The 22,840-nt window shown below is 34.3% G+C and overlaps 1 protein-coding gene across 1 annotated transcript in view; it reads right to left on the reverse strand.

Annotated features, from left to right (window-relative positions):
* Nucleotides 1–22,840, reverse strand: part of STPG2 (sperm tail PG-rich repeat containing 2) — a 347,209-nt gene that overhangs the window by 15,822 nt on the left and 308,547 nt on the right. The window contains 1 exon segment of the mRNA XM_007463823.1: nt 21,286–21,401. Coding sequence (XP_007463885.1) covers nt 21,286–21,401 — 116 coding nt within the window.

A 22,840-nucleotide genomic window follows, 5' to 3' on the forward strand; every position in this document is an offset into this window, starting at 1 on the left:
GAATTATAAAATATGCATCAAAAATCTTAAACATAATTAAGTTCAATTAGGGCAAGTGGACTAGTTGAGAAAATAAATATATAAATAGAGATATGTTAGATTTCTAATAAAATAGACCAATTCAGAGTTTTTGAAATGACAATGGTGCTCAGGTTTTTAATAAGATAATATAAGAACTTATTTATGTCAATAGGTATCAGATTATTTTAAAATACAGGATATATATATGTGTATATACACACACACAACGGAATACTAGTAGCCATAAAAAAAGAATGAAATTTTGCCATTTGCAACAACATGGATAGACGTGGAGGATATTATGCTAAGTGAAATAAGTCATACAGAAAAAGACAAATACTGTATGATACCACTTATATGTGAAATCTAAAAAAATACAAAAACTACAGAATATAAAAAAAAAGAGACTCACAGATAACAGAAACATACTAGTGGTTGCCAGTGGGGAGGAGGAAGTGGGGAGGGGCAAAATAGGGGTCAGGGATTAGACGTACAAACTATTATGTATAAGATAAACTACAAAGAGAGGAACCAAGATGGCGGAGCAGAAGGATGTGCGCTCATTCCCTCTTGCAAAAACACCAGAATCACAACTAGCTGCTGGACAACCATCGACAGGAAGCCACTGAAACTCACCAAAAAAGATACCCACATCCAATAACAAAGAAGAAGCCACAGTGAGATGGTAGGAGGGGCGCAATCACAGTAAAATTAAATCCCATAAATGCTGGGTGTGTGACTCACAGACTGGAGAACACTTAGACCACAGAAGTCCACCCACTGGAGTGAAGGTTCTGAGCCCCACATCAGGCTTCCCAACCTGGGAGTCCGGCAACGGGAGGAGGAATTCCTAGAGAATCAGACTTTGAAGCCTAGTGGGAATTGATTGCAGGACTTCGAAAGGACTGGGGGAAACAGAGACTTCACTCTTGGAGGGCACACACAAAGTAGTGTGTGCATCAGGACTCAGGGGAAGTAGCAGTGACCCCAGGGGAGAATGAACCAGACCTACATGCTAGTGTCAGAGGGTCTCCTGCAGAGGCGGAGGGGGGAGCTGTGGCTCACCATGGGGACAAGGACAATGGCAGCAGAAGTTCTGGGAAGTACTCCTTGGCGTGAGCCCTCCCACAGTATGTCATTAGCCCAACCAAAGAGTCCAGGTAGGCTCCACTGTTTGGTTGCCTCAGCCAAACAACCAACAGGGAGGGAACCCAGCCCCTCCCATCAACAGTCAAGTAGACTGAACTTTTACTGAGGTCGGCCCACCAGAGAAACAGTCAGCTCTACCCACCACCAGTCCTTCCCATCAAGCCTTTTAGACAGCCTCATCCACCAGAGAGCAGAGAGCAGAAGCAAAAAGACCTGCAGCCTGTGGAACAAAAACCACATTCACAGAAAGATAGACAAGATGAAAAGGCAGAGGGCTATGTACCAGATGAAGGAATAAGATAAAACCCCAGAAAAACAACTAAATGAAGTGGAGATAGGCAACCTTCCTGAAAAAGAATTCAGAATAATGAGAGTGAAAATGATCCAGGACCTCGGAAAAAGAATGGAGGCAAAGAACAAGAAGACGCAAAAAATGTTTAACAAAGACCTAGAAGAATTACAGAACAAACAAACAGAGATGAACCATATAATAACTGAAATGAAAACTACACTAGGAGGAATCAATAGCAGAATAACTGAGGCAGAAGAATGGATAAGTGACCCGGAAGAAAATACGGTGGAATTCACTGCTGCGGAACAGAATAAAGAAAAAAGAATGAAAAGAAATGAAAACAGCCTAACAGACCTCTGGGACAACATTAAACGCAACAACATTCTCATTATAGGGGTCCCAGAAGAAGAGAGAGAGAAAGGACCAGACACAATATTTGAAGAGATTATAGTTGGAAACTTCCCTAACATGGGAAAGGAAATAGCTACCCAAGTCCAGGAAGCACAGTGAGTCCCATACAGGATAAACCCAAGGAGAAACATGCTGAGACACACAGTAATCAAATTCGCAAAAATTAAAGACAAAGAAAAATTATCGAAAGCAGCTGGGAAAAATAGATAAAGCTATAGTAATCAAAACAATATGGTAGGGCTTCCCTGGTGGCGCAGTGCTTGAGAGTCCGCCTGCCGATGCAGGAGACGCGGGTGAACTTAAATTACTACAAGTTGTAAAACAAGTAGATTTAATTATCGGTCAACATATATGAACCCAATGGTGACGACAAATCAAAAACCTACAATAGATATATGACATTTACAAAGAAAGAAACCCAGTCATACTACTAAAGAAAGTTATCAAACTACAATGGTAGGCTTCCCTGGTGGCGCAGTGATTGAGAGTCCGCCTGCCGATGCAGGGGACATGGATTCGTGCCCCGGTCCAGGAGGATCCCACATGCCGCGGAGTGGCTGGGCCCGTGAGCCATGGCCACTGAGCCTGCGTGTCCAGAGCCTGTGCTCCGTGATGGGGGAGGCCACAACAGTGAGAGGCCCACGTACTGCAACAAAAACAAAAAAACAAAAAAACAATATGGTACTGGCACAAAAACAGAAACATAGATCAATGGAATAAGATAGAAAGCCCAGAGATAAACCCATGCACCTATGGTCAACTAATCTATGACAAAGGAGGCAAGGATATACAATGGAGGAAAGACAGTCTCTTCAATAAGTGGGGCTTGGAAAACTGGACAGCTACATGTAAAAGAATGAAATTAGAACACTGCCTAACACCATACACAAAAATAAACTCAAAATGGATTTGAGACCTAAATGGAAGACCGGACACTATAAAACTCTTAGAGGAAAACATAGGAAGAACACTCTTTGACATAAATCACAGCAATATCTTTTTTGATCCACCTTCTAGAGTAATGGAAATAAAATGAAAAATAAACAAATGGGACCTAATGAAACTTCAAAGCTTTTGCACAGCAAAGGAAACCATAAACAAGATGAAAAGTCAACCCTCAGAATGGGAGAAAATATTTGCAAATGAATCAATGGACAAAGGATTAATCTCCAAAATATATAAACAGCTCATGCAACTCAATATTAAAGAAACAAACAACCCAATCCAAAAATGGGCATAAGACCTAAATAGACATTTCTCCAAAGAAGACATACAGATGGCCAAGAAGCACATGAAAAGCTGCTCAACATCACTAATTATTAGAGAAATGCAAATCAAAACTTCAATGAGATATCACCTCACACCAGTTAGAATGGGCATCATCAGAAGATCTACAAACAACAAATGCTGGAGAGGGTGTGGAGAAAAGGGAACCCTCTTGCACTGTTGGTGGGTATGTAAATTGATACAGCCACTATGGAGAACAGTATGGAGGTTCCTTAAAAAACTAAAAATAGAATCATCATATGATCCAGCAATCCCACTACTGGGCATATACCCAGAGAAAACCATAGTTCTAAAAGACACATGCACCCCAATGTTCATTGCAGCACTATTTACAATAGCCAGGTCATGGAAGCAACCTAAATGCCCATCGACAGACAAACAGATAAGGAAGATGTGGTACATATATACAATGGAATATTACTTAGCCATAAAAAGGAACGAAATTGAGTCATTTGTTGAGACGTGGATGGACCTAGAGACTGTCATACAGAGTGAAGTAAGTCAGAAAGAGAAAAACAAATATCGTATATTAACACATGTATGTGGAACCTAGAAAAATGGTACAGATGAACCAGTTTGCAAGGCAGAAGTTGAGACACAGATGTAGAGAACAAACTATCGACACCAAGGGGGAAAACCGCAGTGGGGTGGGGATGGTGGTGTGCTGAATTGGGCGATTGGGAGTGACATGTATACACTGATGTGTATAAAACTGATGACTAATAAGAACCTGCAGTATAGAAAACAAGCAACAACAACAACAAGAAACTAATACTAAACTTTCTTTGGGTTATTTGTATGGAAATATGCTAATATAAATGTTTCAGACATTACATGAAATTTCTAAAAATCTTATAAGCTCTGGTATAATGTTATAAGTCATAATTCTAGTTATTACTTTAAAATGTATATCTCAGAAATAACTAAATTTCCTTGTCAATTGCATTATTATGAATTTTCATCAAATCTTTAACCGTGGCCATTTTTAAGTCTTTTGTCATTTACAGACAGTTCTGGGTGTACTCTGATGCTTTCGCAAAAATGTTCCTATAAAAGGGTTTTATCTTCAAGGAATTCATGGAAAAGACTCTGAGAAGTACAGGTTTCTGGTAAGTGACAATACTGCAAATTCATAAAAGTGCTAACAAAAGATCAAGATAAAAAAAATCAATTACATGGGACTGAGTGAACTGATGAGGATGATTATAATTTTTGTGACTTTCTGTTTGAATTAAAATATAAATAAATAAATAAAATAAGCTACAAGGATACATTGTACAACACAGGGAATACAGCCAATATTTTATAATAAGTAAAAATGGGGAGGGAGGGAGATGCAAGAGGGAAGAGATATGGGGACATATGTATATGTATAACTGATTCACTTTGCTATAAAGCAGAAACTAACACACCAATTATAGCAATTAAAGCAATTATACCCCAATAAAGATGTTAAAAAAAATGGAGTATAACTTTTAAAAATTGTGAATCACTACATTGTATACCTAAAACTTATATAATATTGTATATCAACTATATTTCAATAAAATAAATACAGGCCACATATGCCTCTTATCTGTCAGCAGCCAACTAAAATTATTGAATATACAGAAATGAAGGTAGTAATAGTCTTACAGAATATTGAAGAAAATAAGAATTTAATACTACAGGATAAATTGGCAGCACATTTACTAATTCAACAAATAACCATTAACTATTTATTACACCAGGAAATCTAATCAAACATCTTTCACTCAGAAGACAGATCAGGAAGATATATATAAATATATATCTTTATCAATGGGTCTGTTTTCTGCTACAGAAATAAAACAAAATTTTAAAGCTTGACTACTTATTCATCTAGCACTGAGCACTACACTTTACTCACCAAAAAAAGCTAAATAAACAAATTTTACATGCATCTGAATATGGTGTCTGGTGTTAGTTTTACTTTCTTAGTTAACCTTGTGTCCACCAAAAGGAAATAATACAAGATTGAGAGAAGAGCATTTGAGGATTTAAAATAAATGACATGAAACTCTTTGCATTTGTAAGAAACTATATCCCCATCTTCCTTCTTATCATCAAAAAACTGATAAGTATTTTGATCAAATATAAAGCGATAAAAAAAAAAATATATATATAAAGCAATATGTGCCATACATAGAAAAAGGTATTGTTTAAAACTGTCATATAGATGTGAAAAGTACATTTAGGAGATTTACTTTTCTCTCTTCTTCTCTCTCTCAAGTGTAAATGTTTATTTATTCTTGCCAGGGGAAAATATTGCAGTAATTGATGGTGGTTGTGATACTTGCTATTTTATGTACAAAAACGAGTAACTTTCTAATAGGGGAGTAGATAGACAGTTTATATGAATATTAAACAGTGTATTTGCTAGAAAAGTTTAGGAAGACTTCTCTCCTTTTTGGAACAAAAAAATGAAAACGTAATAATAATACAAAACAGTAATAGACATTACATGATAGTATAATTTAATTGTAGAGATGTTTGGAAGTGATAATATTAAAGAAAACAACCCTTAAGAACTCTATTTAGTTTTTAACCATTTAATTACATTTAAGACACAAGTCTCTCAAGGGGAGTCTTACTTGGGAATTCTTCAGTTTTCATGAAAATAAGTTAAAAAGAGAATTCCGATCGTCAACTTTGACACCTTAAAATTTCATAAGGACAGAAAATGCCAAAACCATGTATATCTTCTCTCTCCATAATTTTATTTTGCACAATACCCATTAAAATTCTTCAGTTTTTGTTTTGTTTTAAAATTGGAAATATTTTCTCTAAAATTTTCACTAATATTTCAGGGTTTGAGAGTGCTTAAAACTAATTTTACACTTCAAGGATATTTCAATTAATAAAGCAGTTACTGAAGCAATAGTACTTTTTCTAGACCAGCACTTTTAAAATATAGCTTCCAATAATTAGGAATATAAAAGTAACACTACTTTTACAGGGTGAATACTACCATCGCCTTTTTTCCCAGTAAATTATAGTAATTTTTTTTTTTACATTTTTTTTTACATTTTACTACTCAGCTACTCAGAATGACTTATATATTTCAGATTAATGCTAATTAAATTCAAGCTACCATATGAGAATCAATTCTGAAGAAATTAATGTTTTGCAGGGGACAAAATTGACTATATTACAAGATTTTAAGACCACTGCTACAGGAGGTAGCCAGAAGGTGGCCTATTCTAGTTCTTAGGGGAAAAATATGAATCTGGACAAGTCAGGACTAATCTAAGACCACCAACAGTAGTCAGTAGGTGGTCCTCTTTACACAAAAATCAAGGACTATTCCTGATGTATAATGATTATAAAAACTGATATGGATATACAAGGTCTAACATTCTTAACCAATATTGAAGAAACCAATAATTTAATAGATCCCTCTGTAAAATATCTGGTGAGCAGAGAGCTCACTCTGAAGGAAGAGAGAGGTTAGGGTACCCTAGCTTTTCTAAGCAATCCTGGCTAAACATAGCTGGCATTAGTTTATATACATGGCTATTAATTTACAGGATCTATTAATGTTTCTATCTTCCAACTTCTAGAGCTAAGAAAGAAAGGTACTAAGGCAGAAAAAGAAAGATCAAAGCAAATAACATACCTTGGTACTCTGAAAAACTTTTAGTGAAAGGATATATTATTTTGTAGCCATACCCCCTTTTCTTTAAGAGAACTATTGAACAGGAACAAAAACAGGTCAATATCAATTGCTCCAGGAATGACTAGGTCAACATCAATGACAAAATCAGTGAAGATGAAACATTACTTCACTAGGTGCCAATATCCAGTCAGAATTATAGTAAGTGTAGTAAAGGCTAAGGGAAGAAGCACACTGAACCTTAAGGGGCATCATCCTTGCAACAAGGTAATATCAGGAGAAATAAAGGGACAGAAGGCATACGTTTTAGCACTTGTCAGTAAATAACTGTTTTAACTGTCAAAGAAGACAAGAAACTAATCTCTGACTTTCTGGGAGAAGAAAATACTTGGTATTTCTAATGATTTTACTGTTGAGAATTCAAAGCAAAGCCTATTTTCCTTACAACCTTTATTATTACTGATTCTCCTCTAACAATGATTCTAAACCACAAACCTTAACTTAAAAACAAGATGCTATGGTCTGGTAAAATAAAGTTTACATTTTAGGTAATTATGAAAATGAAAATATGAGTTATTATGATAACCAGGGATAAGAATTTGGTAACTGCTTACAAAGTATCTTTTCCTTGGCCACAATCATGGTTATTTATCAAGAAGTTAAAGTTGAAATACCACTTTGAACAAATAATGAAACTTCTACATTGCAATCAGAAGAGCATAGAAAAGCACATAATTTTCATTTGCATAAGATTTTTTCTGCCTTCATAGACCCTTAAATTATACCTTAGGCAAAAACACTTTTTGATAATAAAATTAGTGATGGCTTACATGTCTTTAGCATGCTGAAACACACAAAAAAGAATATATTTAAATGTAATCCATTAAAATAACACTAACTGAAATAAAAATAGGTTAAATAGATAGGGACCTGGTTCCTTTACACATTCAGTATTTTTGATATTGTTACATTTAAACTATCACTCAGTGCCATTGCAAAAATCATATGTTTCACCCACATTTCTGACCACAGTACTCCACTGTCTATGCAAAATATAATGTGTAACTTTCCCAGTTTTAATAATATTTTAGATAGATAATTCCATTAATAAGTTCTGTGGTAAATCAAGAATACATATATAGGAAAGAGATTTGCAGTTATGGCAATTAGTATGGCCAGAGCTTCATTCTTTTCGTGACAGCATTGCCTCGCGTAGGGTAGAAAATGTGATTCTCTGCTCTTTCTCTGAATTATGAGGAGATAAAGGTATTTTTTGGTAATAAGCAATGATTCTTAAACTTTGTATTTTTAGTTTTGGGGTGGGAGTTACAGTTCTCTTTGAGGATATTATGAAAACTATCCCCAGAAAAATATCCAAATGTATGAGCATGCAATATTTTGCTTTTTTATTTTTTTATTTTGCTTTTTTAAAAGGGCTTATGGATTTAATGAGAATGATCCATAATATATAATCACCCAGACAATCTTTCTAGGTTGAAACTAGTCCTTAGGGATCTTTGGATATATACTTCTATTTCAATATCATAACTAGTAACATGATTAACCTGGGATCCTTTCAGGACATAATTCTTCAGATTATACCTCTGATAGGCATGTCAAGACCTAATACAATAGGTTGAAAATAGATTTTCTGGGACAGATATTAACAAGTCTCCCATAACTTAGTAACTTAGGAAGTTCAGAGGAATATCAAGAGTTCTGTGAGCAGAAATGAAGGGGGAGAATTAAACTGAAATTGTAGTCCATGGAGAGTCAAAGACCTTTTGGGGGGAATGGCAAATGACAGTTACCTTTTAAGCATTCACTTTGGGGTTTTAAGTAATGTTCTACGACATTTACAATTGAAGTGCAAAACTGATTTCTAAAACCAAAGTTTAAATCACATTTCCAAAGAATATGAAATACTATCCCACAAACTTTAAAGTTATGGTATAAATCTGGGTTTTTAAAAACAGAAGTTTAAATCACATTTTAAAATAAATACATTTTACAGCTACAACAAAATATTTTCTACAAAGATAATATGGGTATTTGGAAATAAATAAGAACGAACCTTCATCCCAAAACTGTAAAATTTAAATCAACTTTATCATTCTTTATTAGCAATTTATCAAGGGAAAATAAGGCAAAATAATATTTTAAAATATTAAGAAGTTAAAACTGGGTTTTGCTTATTTATATTAATATATAACAGTATACCTCTACTCAGAAATCATGAGTGTCTACCTATAGTTAAGGGGAAAAAAGCCAAAGATGCATATTGTTTAATATAATTTGTTATCTAATATTGTTTACATGTTTAATGTCATGCCATCCAACTTATATTTTAGCAATACTGACAATAAAAGCTTGCCAAGGATATTTTATTCTCTAACGTCTCTTTGGGTTTGCATATATCATTTATTTTGCCTAGAACGTGCTCCCTTAGCTTGTATGAATAGAAAACTCCCATTAATCTCATATTTCATATAAAATGCTTTCTGAAGATTTCCTGACTCCATCTGATTAACTTAAATTTTGGTACCTTTCACCTATTCCAATATAATAATTATTTTATTATAATTGAAATATTTAAATGATTTTTTCTCCATACCGGATTGCTACATATTTGAGAATAAAGATTTTTCATTTTTAGATTCTCAGAGCCTGGGCCAGCCTGCGTTCATATTTATAAACTAGAAATAAATGAATATGGCCATGAAATACTAGTAATAGTAATAATAACTACAATTTATGGATCAACTATTTGTCAAGTACTGCAATAAATGCTTTTTTGTACATTTTTTGTACTACATTTTTAGTAGTTTTTGATCCTTATATCTCATTTATTAAATAACTGAAGTGAGATTGAGACTAAGTTTTTCTTAATCCAGTGAACCTACCTTTTCTCTATAACTGTGGCTTTAAATTTCTCTTTTTAACTTTAAGCAGTGGAACTATTTCTCAAACATAATTTTATAAAAATGTATAATATACTAAGCATGGAAAATGGAGCCACACATGGTAATGAAATTATAAGTGGTTACCAATGGATAACCACTCATAATGGATAGGGAGATGAATAAGCAGAGAAGAGAATATTTTTAAGGCAGTGAAAATACTCTGTATGATATTATAATGATGGTATATATAATTATGCATTTGTCCAAACCCACAGAATATACAACACTTAGAGTGAACCCTAAGGTAAACTATGGGCTTTGGGTGGTTATAATGTGTCAATGTAGGTTCATCCTTGGTTAAACAAAAACAAACAAACAAGAAAAAGTACTATTCCCGTGAGTAATGTACATAATGGGGGAGCTATGCATGTACAGGACAGGGAGTACATAAGAAATAGCTGTATTTTGCTCACAAGTTTGCTGTAAAACTAAAACTGCTCTTTAAAAAATAAAGTCTTAAAAAAAAGCAAGAGTAGAATTAAAAATGTTGTAGATGGTACTAAAGATCAGAATTAAGTTTATAAAATATCTAACTAGTAACATGGCATGGAAAAAAGGTTAAAATCATTCAAAAATTGAACAAATATTTATTGAGTCCCTATCATTTGCAAGCACTGTTCTTAAGCAAAAGAGAAAAAAAGAAACAAGGAAACTACAAAACCGACAGGAAAAAATAAGATGGAATTAGTAAGCCCTTACCATATACAGTTAAGTTAAATGTAAATGAATTAAATGATGCAATTAAATTAAATTAAAAGACCCAACTGTATGTTTCCTACAAAAGACCCACTTCACTTTTAAGGACACATATAGGCTCAAAATGAAGGGATGGAAAAAGATATTCTATGCAAATGGAAACAAAAAGACAGCAAAAAGTGTAAAAAGAAACAAAGGTCATTACATAATGATAAAGGGGTCAATTCATCCAGAGGATATAACAAGTGTAAATATACATGCACCCACCGTCAGAGCACCTGAATGTATTAAGAAAAATTTAACACATCTGAAGGGAGAAATAGACAACAATACAAATATAGTAGGGGACTTCAATACTTTACTTTCAAAAAATGGATAGAAAATCAATGAAAAAACAATGGACTTAAAATACATCTTAGACAAGTGAACTTAACAGACATACAAAGAACATTCCATCTATCAGCAGTGGAACATGTTCTTCTCAAGGGAACACTGAACAGTCTACAGGATAAATCATGTTAGGTCACAAAACAAACCTTTGCAAATGTAAGAAGACTGAAATCATACAAAATATCCTTTCTGACCACAGTGGTGTGAAACTAGAAATCAATAATGGGGTAAAACTGGAAAATTCACAAATATGTGGAAACAGAACAACATAATCCTAAATAACCAATGGGTCAAAAAAGAAATCAAAAGGGAAGTCAAAAAACATCTTGAGGGAATTCCCTGGCAGTCCAGTGGTTAGGACTCTATGCTTCCACTGCAGGGGGCATGGGTTCAATCCCTGGTCATGGAACTAAGATCCTGCAAGTAGTGCAGTGTGGAAAAAGAAATCTTGAAACAAAACAAAACAAAAAAATGGAAACACAACATACCAAAACTTATGGGATGTACTGAAAGTAGTTTAGGGGAACAAATGCCAACATTAAGAAATAAAGAAAAGTCATAAATAAACTAAATTTACATCTTATAGAACTAGAAAAAGAAGAACAAATTAAGTCCAAAGTTAGTAAAAGGAAGGAGGTAACAAATTTCAGAGGAGAAATGAAATAGAGACCAAGAAAACAATAGAAATGATTAATAAAACAAACACCTGGTGTTCTGAGAAGATAAAGAAAATTGACCAACCTTTAGCTAGACAAAGGAAAAAAGAGAGAAGACTCAAATAAATGAGATCATAAATGAAAGAGGAGATATTACAACTCACACTATAGGAATTCAAAGGACCATAAGAGACTACATGAACAACTGTACACCTCCAATCTGGATAATCTAGAAAAATTAAATAATTTCTAGAAACATACAACTTACCAAGACTGAATCACAAGGAAATAGAAAATCTACATAAAACGTAATGACTGAGATTGAAGCAGTAATTAAAAGACTTCCAATAACAAAAGAATAGGACCAGATGATTTCAGTGGTGAATTCTACCAAACATTTAAAGAATTAACACCAATCCTTCTCAAACTCTTCCAAAAAATTGAAGAAGACAGACTACTCCCAAACTCATTTTATGAGGCCAGCATTACCCTGACAACAAAGCTAGAGAAGAAGGCTACAAAAAGAAAAATCTACAGGCTAATATCCCTGATGAATATACATGCAAAATGTCTCAACAAAATACTAGCAAACCAAATTCAGCAGCACCTTAAAAGGGTCATATACCATGAGCAAATGGGATTTATCCCTTAGACGTAAGGATGGTTCACCATAAACAAATCAATAAATGTGATGCACCACATTAACACAATAAAAAATAAAAATCATATCATCTCAATGCAGAAAAAGTATTGGACAAAATTCCACATTCTTTCATTGAAAAAAACTCTCAACAAATTGGGTATAGAATGAACGTACCTTGACATAATAAAGATGACAAACTGACATCTAAAATCATATTCAACAGTGAAAAGTTGAAAGCTTTTCTGCTAAGATCAGGAAAAAGACAATGATGATCACTCTAACCTCTCCTATTCAACACAGCAATGGAAGTCCTAGCCAGAACAACTGGACAAAAGAAGAAATAACAGTCATCCAAATTGTAAAGGAAAAAGTAAAACTATTTCTGTTTGCATAAACTTACATAAAATTCCAAAGATGCCACAAAAAACTGTTAGAAATAATAAATGAATTCAGTAAAGTTGCAGAATAAAAACATGAACGTATAAAAGTCAATTATGTTTCTATAAACTAACAAAAAACTATCTAAAAAACAAATAAAGGAAACAATCCCATTTATAATAGCATAAAAACTAATAAAATACTTAGGAATAAATGTAACAAAGGAGATAAAATAACTGTATACTGAAAATTATGATGTCAATGAAAGAAACTGAAGAAGACACAAATAAATGTTAAGATATCCCATGTTCATGGACTGAAAGAATCAGTAATATTAAAATAACCATTCTACTTAAGTCATCTATTGAATCAATAAAATCTCTACCAAAATTTCAATGGCATTTTCACAGAAGCAGAAAAAAACATCCCAAAATCTGTATGGATGCATATAAGACACTGAGTGTCCAAGGTACTCCTGAGGAAGAACAACAGAGCTAGAGACATCACACTTTTTGATTTCAAACTACATCACACAGCTATAGTAATAAAAACTGGCATAAAAACAGGCACATAACAAATGGAAAAAACTGAGAACACACAAATGACCTGTTTCATACATGGACAAAAATCTTTGACAAGGGTACCAGGGATACACAGGGGGAAAGGTGTTGTCGTTCGGGTCCCAAAGAAGAGGAGGACAAGGAGAATGGATTTAAACAGATGAACAGCAGGGGACTCAGGACTCCAACAATCAAGAGTCCCAAACCTTTGCCCGTCCACATATTTATTTACTGGATACACAATGAGCTTATTTTTCAGCTAGAAAAAAATAGAAATCAGATACAGATCATCGGCTTCAAAATATGTTTTGGTCTGCAGGCAACCTCGTACAAAAACATTTGCGAACCCATTAAAGTAATTAAATTTTTCAAGCTTTTCTTGTTGTTAAACAACATGAACAAGTCGTTCCAGGATGCTTAATTCTCTGAACACTTCAAAGAGGGGCTGGAACCATTTGTGATCCTTCAGCCGATGTCTCTTCTGTGCAAGGACATTTCCCTGTTCTCAAGAATGCCATCCCAAAACAATCTTTTCATATAAGCTAAACTCTTTGGACACTTTCCACAGAAAGGATATTATTTTCAATAAATGGTGGTTGGAAAACTGGATACACACTTGGAAAACAATGAAACTAGAACTCCTACCTTACACCATTCACAAAAATTAACTCAAAAATGGATTAAAGACTTAAATAGAACACCAGAAACCATAAAATTCATAGAAGAAACATAGGGAAAAGCTTCCTGGCATTGGTCTTGACAAAGATATTTTGGATATGACATCAAAAGTATAAGCAAAAATAAACAAGTGGGACTAGATCAAACTAAAAAGCTTCTGCATAGATGCAAAAATCCTCAACAAAATACCAGCAAACCAAGTCCAACAATAAACTAAAAGGATCATACATCATGGTCAAGTGGGATTTATCCCAGAGGTGCAAGAATTCTTCAATATCCACAAATCAATCAGTATGATACACCACATCAACAAATTGGAGAATAAAAACTATATGATCATCTCAATATATGCAAAAAACGATTTTGACAAAATTCAACACCAACTTTGGAAAAAAACTCTCCAGAAAGTGGACATAGAGGGAAGATACCTCAGCATAATAAAAGCCATATATGACAAACCCACAGCTAACATCATACTCAACAGTGAAAAGTTGAAAACATTTCCTCTAAGATCAGGAACAGGACAAGAATGTCCACTCTCGCCAATTTTATTCAAAATAGTTTTGGAAGTCCTAGTCAAGGCAGATAAGGAAAAGGAATCAAAATTGGAAAGGAAGTAAAACTGTCACTGTTTGCAGATGACATGATACTATACATAGAAAATCCTAAAGATGCTGCTAGAAAACTACTGGAGCTCATTAATGAATTTGTTAAAGATGTGGGATACAAAATTAATACACAGAAATATTGTGCATTTCTATACACCGATAATGAAAGATCAGAAAGAGAAATTAAGGAAACTATCCCATTTCCCAACACATCAGAGAGAATAAAATACCTAGCAATAAACCTATGCAAGGAGGCAAAAGACCTGGACTCCAAAAACTAAAACACTTATATAAGAAATAAAAGATGAGAGAAATATCCCCTATGATTATTTTGTTACTGTCTATTTCCCCTTTTATGGCTGTTAGCATTTCCCTTATGTATTGAGGTGCTCCTATGTTGGGTGCATAAATATTTACAATTGTTATATCTTCTTCTTGGATTGATCTCTTGATCATTATGTAGTGTTATTCTTTGTCTCTTGTAATACTCTTTATTTGAAAGTCTATTTTGTCTGATATGAGAATTGCTACTCCAGCTTTCTTTTGACTTCTACTTGCATGGAATATCTTTTTCCATCCCCTCACTTTCAGTCTGTATGTGTCCCTAGGTCTGAAGTGGGTCTCTTGTAGACAGCATATATACAGATCTTGTTTTTGTATCCATTCAGCCAGTATATGTCTTTTGGTTGGAGCATTTAATCCATTAACATTTAAGGTAGTTATCGATATGTTATGTTCCTATTACCATGTTCTTAATTGTTTTGGATTTGTTATTGTAGGTCTTTTCCTTCTCTTGTGTTTCCTGCCTAGAGAAGTTCCTTTAGCATTTGTTGTAAAGCTGGTTTGCTGGTGCTGAATTCTCTTACTTTTCACTTGTCTGTAAATGTTTTAATTTCTCCATCGACACAAAGAGATACTTGATGGGTAGAGTAATCTTGGTAGTAAGTTTTTCCCTTTCATCACTTTAAATATGTCCTTCCATTCCCTTCTGGCTTGCAGAGTTTCTGCTGAAAGATCAGCTGTTAACCTTGTCAGGATTCCCTTGTATGTTATTTGTTCCTCTTCCCTTCTTTTAATATTTTTCCATTGTATTTAATTTTTGATAATTTGATTAAAATGTGTTTGGCATGTTTCTCCTTGGATGTACGGAGTATGGGACTCTGCACTTCCTGGCCTTGATTGACTATTTCCTTTCCCATATTAGGGAAGTTTTCAACTATAATCTCTTCAAATATTTTTTCAGTCCTTTTTTCTCTTTTTCTTATGTGACCCCTATAATTTGAATGTTGGTGCTTTTAATGTTCTCCTAGAGGTCTCCAACACTGTCCTCAATTCTTTTCATTCTTTTTTCTTTATTCTGTTCTGTGGCAGTTATTTCCACTATTTTATCTTCCAGGTCACTTACCCATTCTTCTGCCTCAGTTATTCTGCTACTGATTCCTTCTAGAGAATTTTCAATTAACAAAATAATAGTAGGGGACTTTAACACCCCATTTTCACCTATGGACAGATCAACAAAAATGAAAATAAATAAGGAAACACAAGCTTTAAATGATACATTAAACAAGATGGAACAATAGACATTTATAGGACATTCCATCCAAAAACAACAGAATACACTTTCTTCTCAAGTGCATATGGAAAATACTCCAGGATAGATCATATCCTGGGTCACAAATCAATCCTTGGTAAATTTAAGAAAACTGAAATCATATCAAGTACCTTATCTGACCACAATACTATGAGAATAGATATCAATTACAGGAAAAAAATCTGTAAAAAGTACAAATACATGGAGGCTAAACAATGTACTACTAAATAACCAAGAGATCACTGAAGAAATCAAAGAGGATATCAAAAAATACCTAGAAACAAATGACGATAAAAACATGACAGCCAAAATCTGTGGGATGGAGCAAAAGCAGTTCTAAGAGGGAAGATTATAGCAATACAATCTGACCCCAAGAAACAAGAAAAATCTCAAATAAACCACCTAATCTTACACTTAAAGCAATTAGAGAAAGAATAACAAAAAAACACCAAAGTTATCACAAGGAAAGAAATCATAAAGATCAGATTAGATATCAATGAAAAAAAATGAAGGAAAAAATAGCAAAGATCAATAAAATTAAAAGCAGTTTTTTGAGAAGATAAACAAAATGATAAACCATTATCCAGATTCATCAAGTAAAAAAAGGGAGAAAACTCAAATCAACAGAATTAGAAATGAAAAAGGACAAATAACAACTGACACTGCAGAAATACAAATGATCATGAGAGATTACTACAAGCAACTATGTGCCAATAAATTGGACAACCTGAAAGAAATGGACAAATTCTTAGAAAAGCACACCCTTCCAAGACTGAACCAGGAAGAAATAGAAAATATAAACAGACCAATCACAAGCACTGAAATTGAGACTGTGACTAAAAATGTTCCAACAAACAAAAGCCCAGCACCAGATGGCTTTACAGGTGACTTCTATCAAACATTTAGAGAAGAGCTAACACCCATCCTTCTCAAACTCTTCCAAAGTATAGCAGAGGGAGGAACACTCCCAAACTCATTCTATAAGGCCAAAATCACCCTGATACCAAAACCGGACAAAGATGTTACAAAAAGAAACTACAGGCTAATATCACTGATGAACATGGATGCAAAAATCCTCAACAAAATACTGGCAAACAGAATCCAACAGCACATTAAAAGATCATACACCATGATCAAGTGCGGTTTATCTCAGGAATGCAAGGATTTTTCAATATACACAAATCAATCAAAGTGATGCACCATAAAACAAACTGAAGGACAAAAACGATATGATCATCTCAATAGTGGCAGAAAAAGCTTTCAACAAAATTCAACACCCATTTATGATAAAAATTCTACAGAAAGTAGGCATAGAGGGAACTTATCTCAAAATAATAAAGGACATATATGACAAACCCACAGCCAACATTGTTCTCAGTGGTGAAAAAGTGAAACCATTTCCACTAAGATCAGGAACAAGACAAGGCTGCCCACTCTCACCACTATTATTCCACTTAATTTTGGTGGTTTTAGCCACAGCAATCAGAGACGAAAAAGAAAGAAAGGGAATCCAGATCAAAAAAGAAAAGTAAAACTGTCACTGTTTGCAGATGACATGACACTATACACAGAGAATCCTAAAGATGCTACCAGAAAACTACTAGAGCTAATCAATGAATTTGGTGAAGTAGCAGGATACAAAATTAATGCACAGAAATCTCTTGCATTCTTATACACTAATGATGAAAAACCTGAAAGAGAAATTAAGGAAACACTTCCATTTACCACTGTAACAAAAAGAATAAAATACCTAGGAATAAAACTACTTAAGTAGACAAAAGACCTGTATGCAGAAAAATATAAGTCACCGATGAAAGAAATTAAAGATGATACACACAGATGGAGAGATATACTCTATTCTGGGATTGGAAGAATCAACATTGTGAAAATGACTATACAACCCAAAGCAATCTACAGATTCAATGCAATCCCTATCAAACTACCAGTGGCATTTTTTACAAAAGCGGAACAAAAGTTTTCACAATCTGTATGGAAACACAGAAGACCTCAAATAGCCAAAGCAATCCTGAGAAGGAAAAACGGAGCTGGAGGAATCAGGCTCTCTGACTTCAGACTCGACTACAAAGCTACAGTAATCAAGATTGTATGGTACTGGCTGAAATACAGAAATATAGGTAAATGGAACAGGATAGAAAGCCCAGAGATAAATCCACACACATATGGTCACCTTATCTTTGACAAAGGAGACAAGAATATACAGTGGAGAAAAGAGCCTCTTCAGTAAGTTGTGCTGGGAATACTGGACAGCTAAATGTAAAAGAATGAAATTAGAACACTCCCTAAAACCATAAACAAAAATAAACTCCAAATGGATTAGAGGCCTAAATGTAAGGCCAGGCACTGTAAAACTCTTAGCGGAAAACATAGTCTGAACACTCTATGACATAAATCACACCAAGCCCCTTTTTGACCCACCCATTAGAGAAACGGAAATAAAAACAAAAATAAATAAATTGGACCTAATGAAACTTAAACACTTGTGCACAGCAAAGGAACCCATAAACAAGATGAAAAGACAACCCTTAGAATGGGAGAAAATATTTGCAAACGAATCAATTGACAAAGGATTAATCTCTAAAATATACAAGCAACTCATGCAGCTCAATATCAAAAAAACAAACAACCTAATCCAAAAATGGGCAGAAGACCTAAATAGACATTTCTCCAAAGAAGATATACAGATTGCCAACAAACACATAAAAGGATGCTCAACATCACTAATCATTAGAGAAATGCAAATCAAAATTGTAATGAGGTATCACCTCACACCAGTCAGAATGGCCATCATCAAAAAATCTACAAACAGTAAATGCTGGAGAGGGTGTAGAGAAAATTGAACCCTCTTGCACTGTCAGTGGGAATGTAAATTGATACAGCCACTATGGAGAACAGTATGGAGGTTCCTTAAAAAACTAAAAATAGAACTACCATATGACCCAGCAATCCCACTACTAGGCATATACCCTGAGAAAACCATAATTCAAAAAGAGTCATGTACCACACTCTTCATTGCAGCTGTATTTACAATAGCCAGGACATGGAAGCAACCTAAGTGTCCAGTGATAGATGAATGGATAAAGAAGATGTGGCACATATATACAATGGAGTATTACTCATCCATAAAAAAAAAAAGGAATTGAATTATTTGTAGTGAGGTGGATGGACCTGGAGTCTGTCATACAGAGTGAAGTAAGTCAGAAAGAGAAAGACAAATACCGTATGCTAACACATATATATGGAATCTAAAAAAAAAAACAAAAAAAAAACCGGTTCTTAAGAACCTAGGGTCAGGTCAGGAATAAAGACACAGATGTAGAGAATGGACTTGAGGACAGAGGGAGGGGCAAGGGTAAGCTGGGATGAAGTGACAGAGTGTTATGGACTTATATATACTACCAAATGTAAAACAGATAGCTAGTGGGAAGCAGCTGCATAGCACAGGGAGATCAGCTTGGTGCTTTGTGTCCATCTAGAGGCGTGGGATAGGAAGTGTGGTAGGGTGACGGAAGAGGGAGGAGATATGGGGATATGTGTATATGTATAGCTGATTCACTTTGTTATAAAGCAGAAACAAACACAACATTGTAAAGCAATTATCCTCCAATAAAGATGTCAAAAAAAAAGAAGTAACTTTTCCTTTTAAGAAGAAAAATTATGAAAGAAAATGATTTGTTCAAAAAAATTATTTGTTCAAAAAATTAACAGAAACAAGTGGTGTTGGAAAGACAAAAAAATTACAGACAGTCCTCAACAGAAAATTAACCTTATACTGCAGTATTATATCTACTATATAATATATGGATATATTAGTTTGACATTTTAGGCATTACCTTAACTAAACCTCATTATTAAATCCATAAATGTTTTTTTCTGACACGGAAAATAATACTCCACAATAAATGACTGAGGAAGTATAAACATAAATCATAAAATCTTAGTGAAAGAAAAAGCAATAGCATCTTTAAATACTAGGAATACTAGTGGGTACATCTATGACAAATGTAGCACAAAATGAAAAAGTATAACATCAGATTACTGGCATTTATCATTTGTGGACACCATTAAAACCAGTTTTCAAAATGAGTGGGAAAGCAATCAGTTAAAGATTTTCTATGATTTAATACGATCAAATGAACATCTATAATGTTCATCTAACTTATTGTTAGATGAACAATGAACAATGAACAATGAACATTATTGTTATGTTCATCAATCTAACTTATTAAGACTAATAGTTTACTGATCAATACTTGCTTAAAGACCTTTCCTCATTGTACCCAACAATCAAGAGTAAATATGTCATAAACTTTGCCAAATCTCTATCAGTTCCCAATTTGCAAGACTTGCCTTACATTACAGAGCCAAGGCCCTAAAACACTGTATATATATAATGTATCCTCCCTTGACTTTCACCTTCTGAACTACTACTAAGACTCTGTCTAGCATATTTTCCTTTGTGAAGTAAGTCTTATAAAATTAGATTTGCTTATCAGGAGAAATAACAGTGATATTTTGGGGGAATCAACAGCCAACAAGTAAAATAACAAGTCTTTCATTATTCATTTGATTTTCTTTTTCTTCCTTTTCTGATATTATATTATAAATGTGCTTTTGACAGAATGCCGAAAAATTCTTTGGATTATGACATTTTGAATAAGTAGAAAAACATACATTCAATAAAAATAAATTTGTCATTAACTAACCCAAATAAGAACATTCATTATGATTTGCACTCTTAATTGCTATCAGCCAATGGGAAAACCTTTTCACACCAAATGGGGACTAAAAGCCTAGAGCGAACACAATTTCTAAAACCCTGCAGTTTATTTAAACCTCCTCCTTACAATCAGAAGACCCACAGCATAATGAGACATTTATTTATTATGAATCTAAACCACCTATATTTATTAAAAGAAAATAAAAGATCAATACCTGGTTTTATTGGATCCACAGGGCTTTCTTCTTCTGAGCTCTCTAATAAATTCTTGATTTCAATAAACATTTGGAAATTTCTATTTCAATTTGTGTATGTAAACAAGTAAATATTTAGACTTGCAGGGATATAAAAATTATATATATTTGTGCTGTAGAGGCTATTTATAAATTGTTAAATAATTCTTAAATTCTCAAACAATTCTTTCAGAAATGTCAGAATTTATCTTTAAAAAAGCCTTTCTTAGCCAAAAGATTTCGGTTAGTAATAAGGATAGAACATATGGGAAGGACTTTAATGAAGACATTTCCAGTACTTTCTGGAAATTTTTCCATTCTTGTGTTATTATTAAAAGAGAAGTATCATTGACAAACCTCATATGTCGCTGGACCAGGAGTAATCTCTTTGGAATCTTTAAAACGCTATGATGCTTTAACAAATAAGGGTATGCAGCAAGATTTCTTTAAAACAGGATTGTATGTTGCAGGCCCTAAGAGAAAACAAATGTAAAAATAATAAAGCATGTTTTAAATTATTGATTTTGGTCACATGTATATTATTTTTAGATTTGTTATCTTAACATTTATATTTAGCATCACTCTTGAACCCATGCTTTTGAATGCTTAACGTCATTCAGTTCAGGGATTTGAAATATGATAAGCATAAAACACAAGCATACCTCATTTTATTGCACTTTACTTTATTGCACTTTTCAGATGCTGTTCTTTACAAATTCAAGGTTTGTAGCAACCCTGCTTCTAGCAAGCCTATCAGCACCATTTTTCTAATAGCATTTATTCACGTAATTCTCACATTTCAAACTTTTTCATTATTAAAATTATATCTGTTATGGTAATATATAATCAGTGATCTTTGATATTACTACTGTAATTGTTTTGGGGTAGCACAAACCATGCCCATGTAAGATAGCAAACTTAATTCATAAGTGTTGTGTGTGTGTTCTGATTTCTTCCCCATCTCTCTCTCTGTCCTTGGGTCTCTCTATTACCTGAGAAAAAACAATATTGAAACTAGGCCAAGTAGTACCCCTACCATGGGGCACTAGAAATCAAATGCTAGAAATGATTAAACTTAGTGAGGAAGGCATGTCAAAACCTGAGATAGGGGCTTCCCTGGTGGTGCAGTGGTTGAGAGGCTGCCTGCCGATGCAGGGGACATGGGTTTGTGCCCCGGTCCGGGAGGATCCCACATGCCGCGGAACGGCTGGGCCCGTGAGCCACGGCCGCTGAGCCTGTGCTCCGCAACGGGAGAGGCCACAACAGTGAGGGGCCCACATACCGCAAAAAAAACAAAAACAAAAAAACCTGAGATAGGTCAAAAGCTAGGCCTCTTGCACTAAGTATTAGTCAACCAAGTTGTAAATGCAAAGGAAAAGTTCTTGAAGGAAATTAAAAGTGCTCTTCCAGTGAACACATGAATAATAAGAAAGCAAAACAGCTTTAATTCTGTTTTGGAGAATTATGGAGAAAGTTTTAGTGGTCTGGGTAGAGATCAAACCAAGCACAACACTCCCTTAAGCCAAAGGCTAATACAGAGCAAGGCCCTAACTCTCTTCAATTTTGTGAAGGCTGAGAGAGGTGAGGAAGCTACAAATGAAAAGCTTGAAGCTAGCAGATGTTGGTTTAAGTAAAGACGCCATCTCCATAACATAAAAGTGCAAGGTGAAGCAGCAAGTGCCGACATAGAAGCTGCAGCAAGTGCTGACATAAAAGCTGCAGCAAGGGCTGATATAGAAGCTGCAGCAAGTTATCCAGATCTAGCTATGATAATTAATGAAGGTGGCTACACTAAACAACAGATTTGCACTGCAGACAAAACAGCCCTCTTTTGGAAGAAGATACCATCGAGGACTTTCATGTTGGGATGGCCAAAAGTTTAGGTCGGTTTTTTCCGTAAGATGGCTGTAGT

Source organism: Lipotes vexillifer, unplaced genomic scaffold (genome assembly GCF_000442215.2).
Source record: "Lipotes vexillifer unplaced genomic scaffold, Lipotes_vexillifer_v1.1 scaffold49, whole genome shotgun sequence".
NCBI classification, from domain to species: domain Eukaryota; kingdom Metazoa; phylum Chordata; class Mammalia; order Artiodactyla; family Lipotidae; genus Lipotes; species Lipotes vexillifer.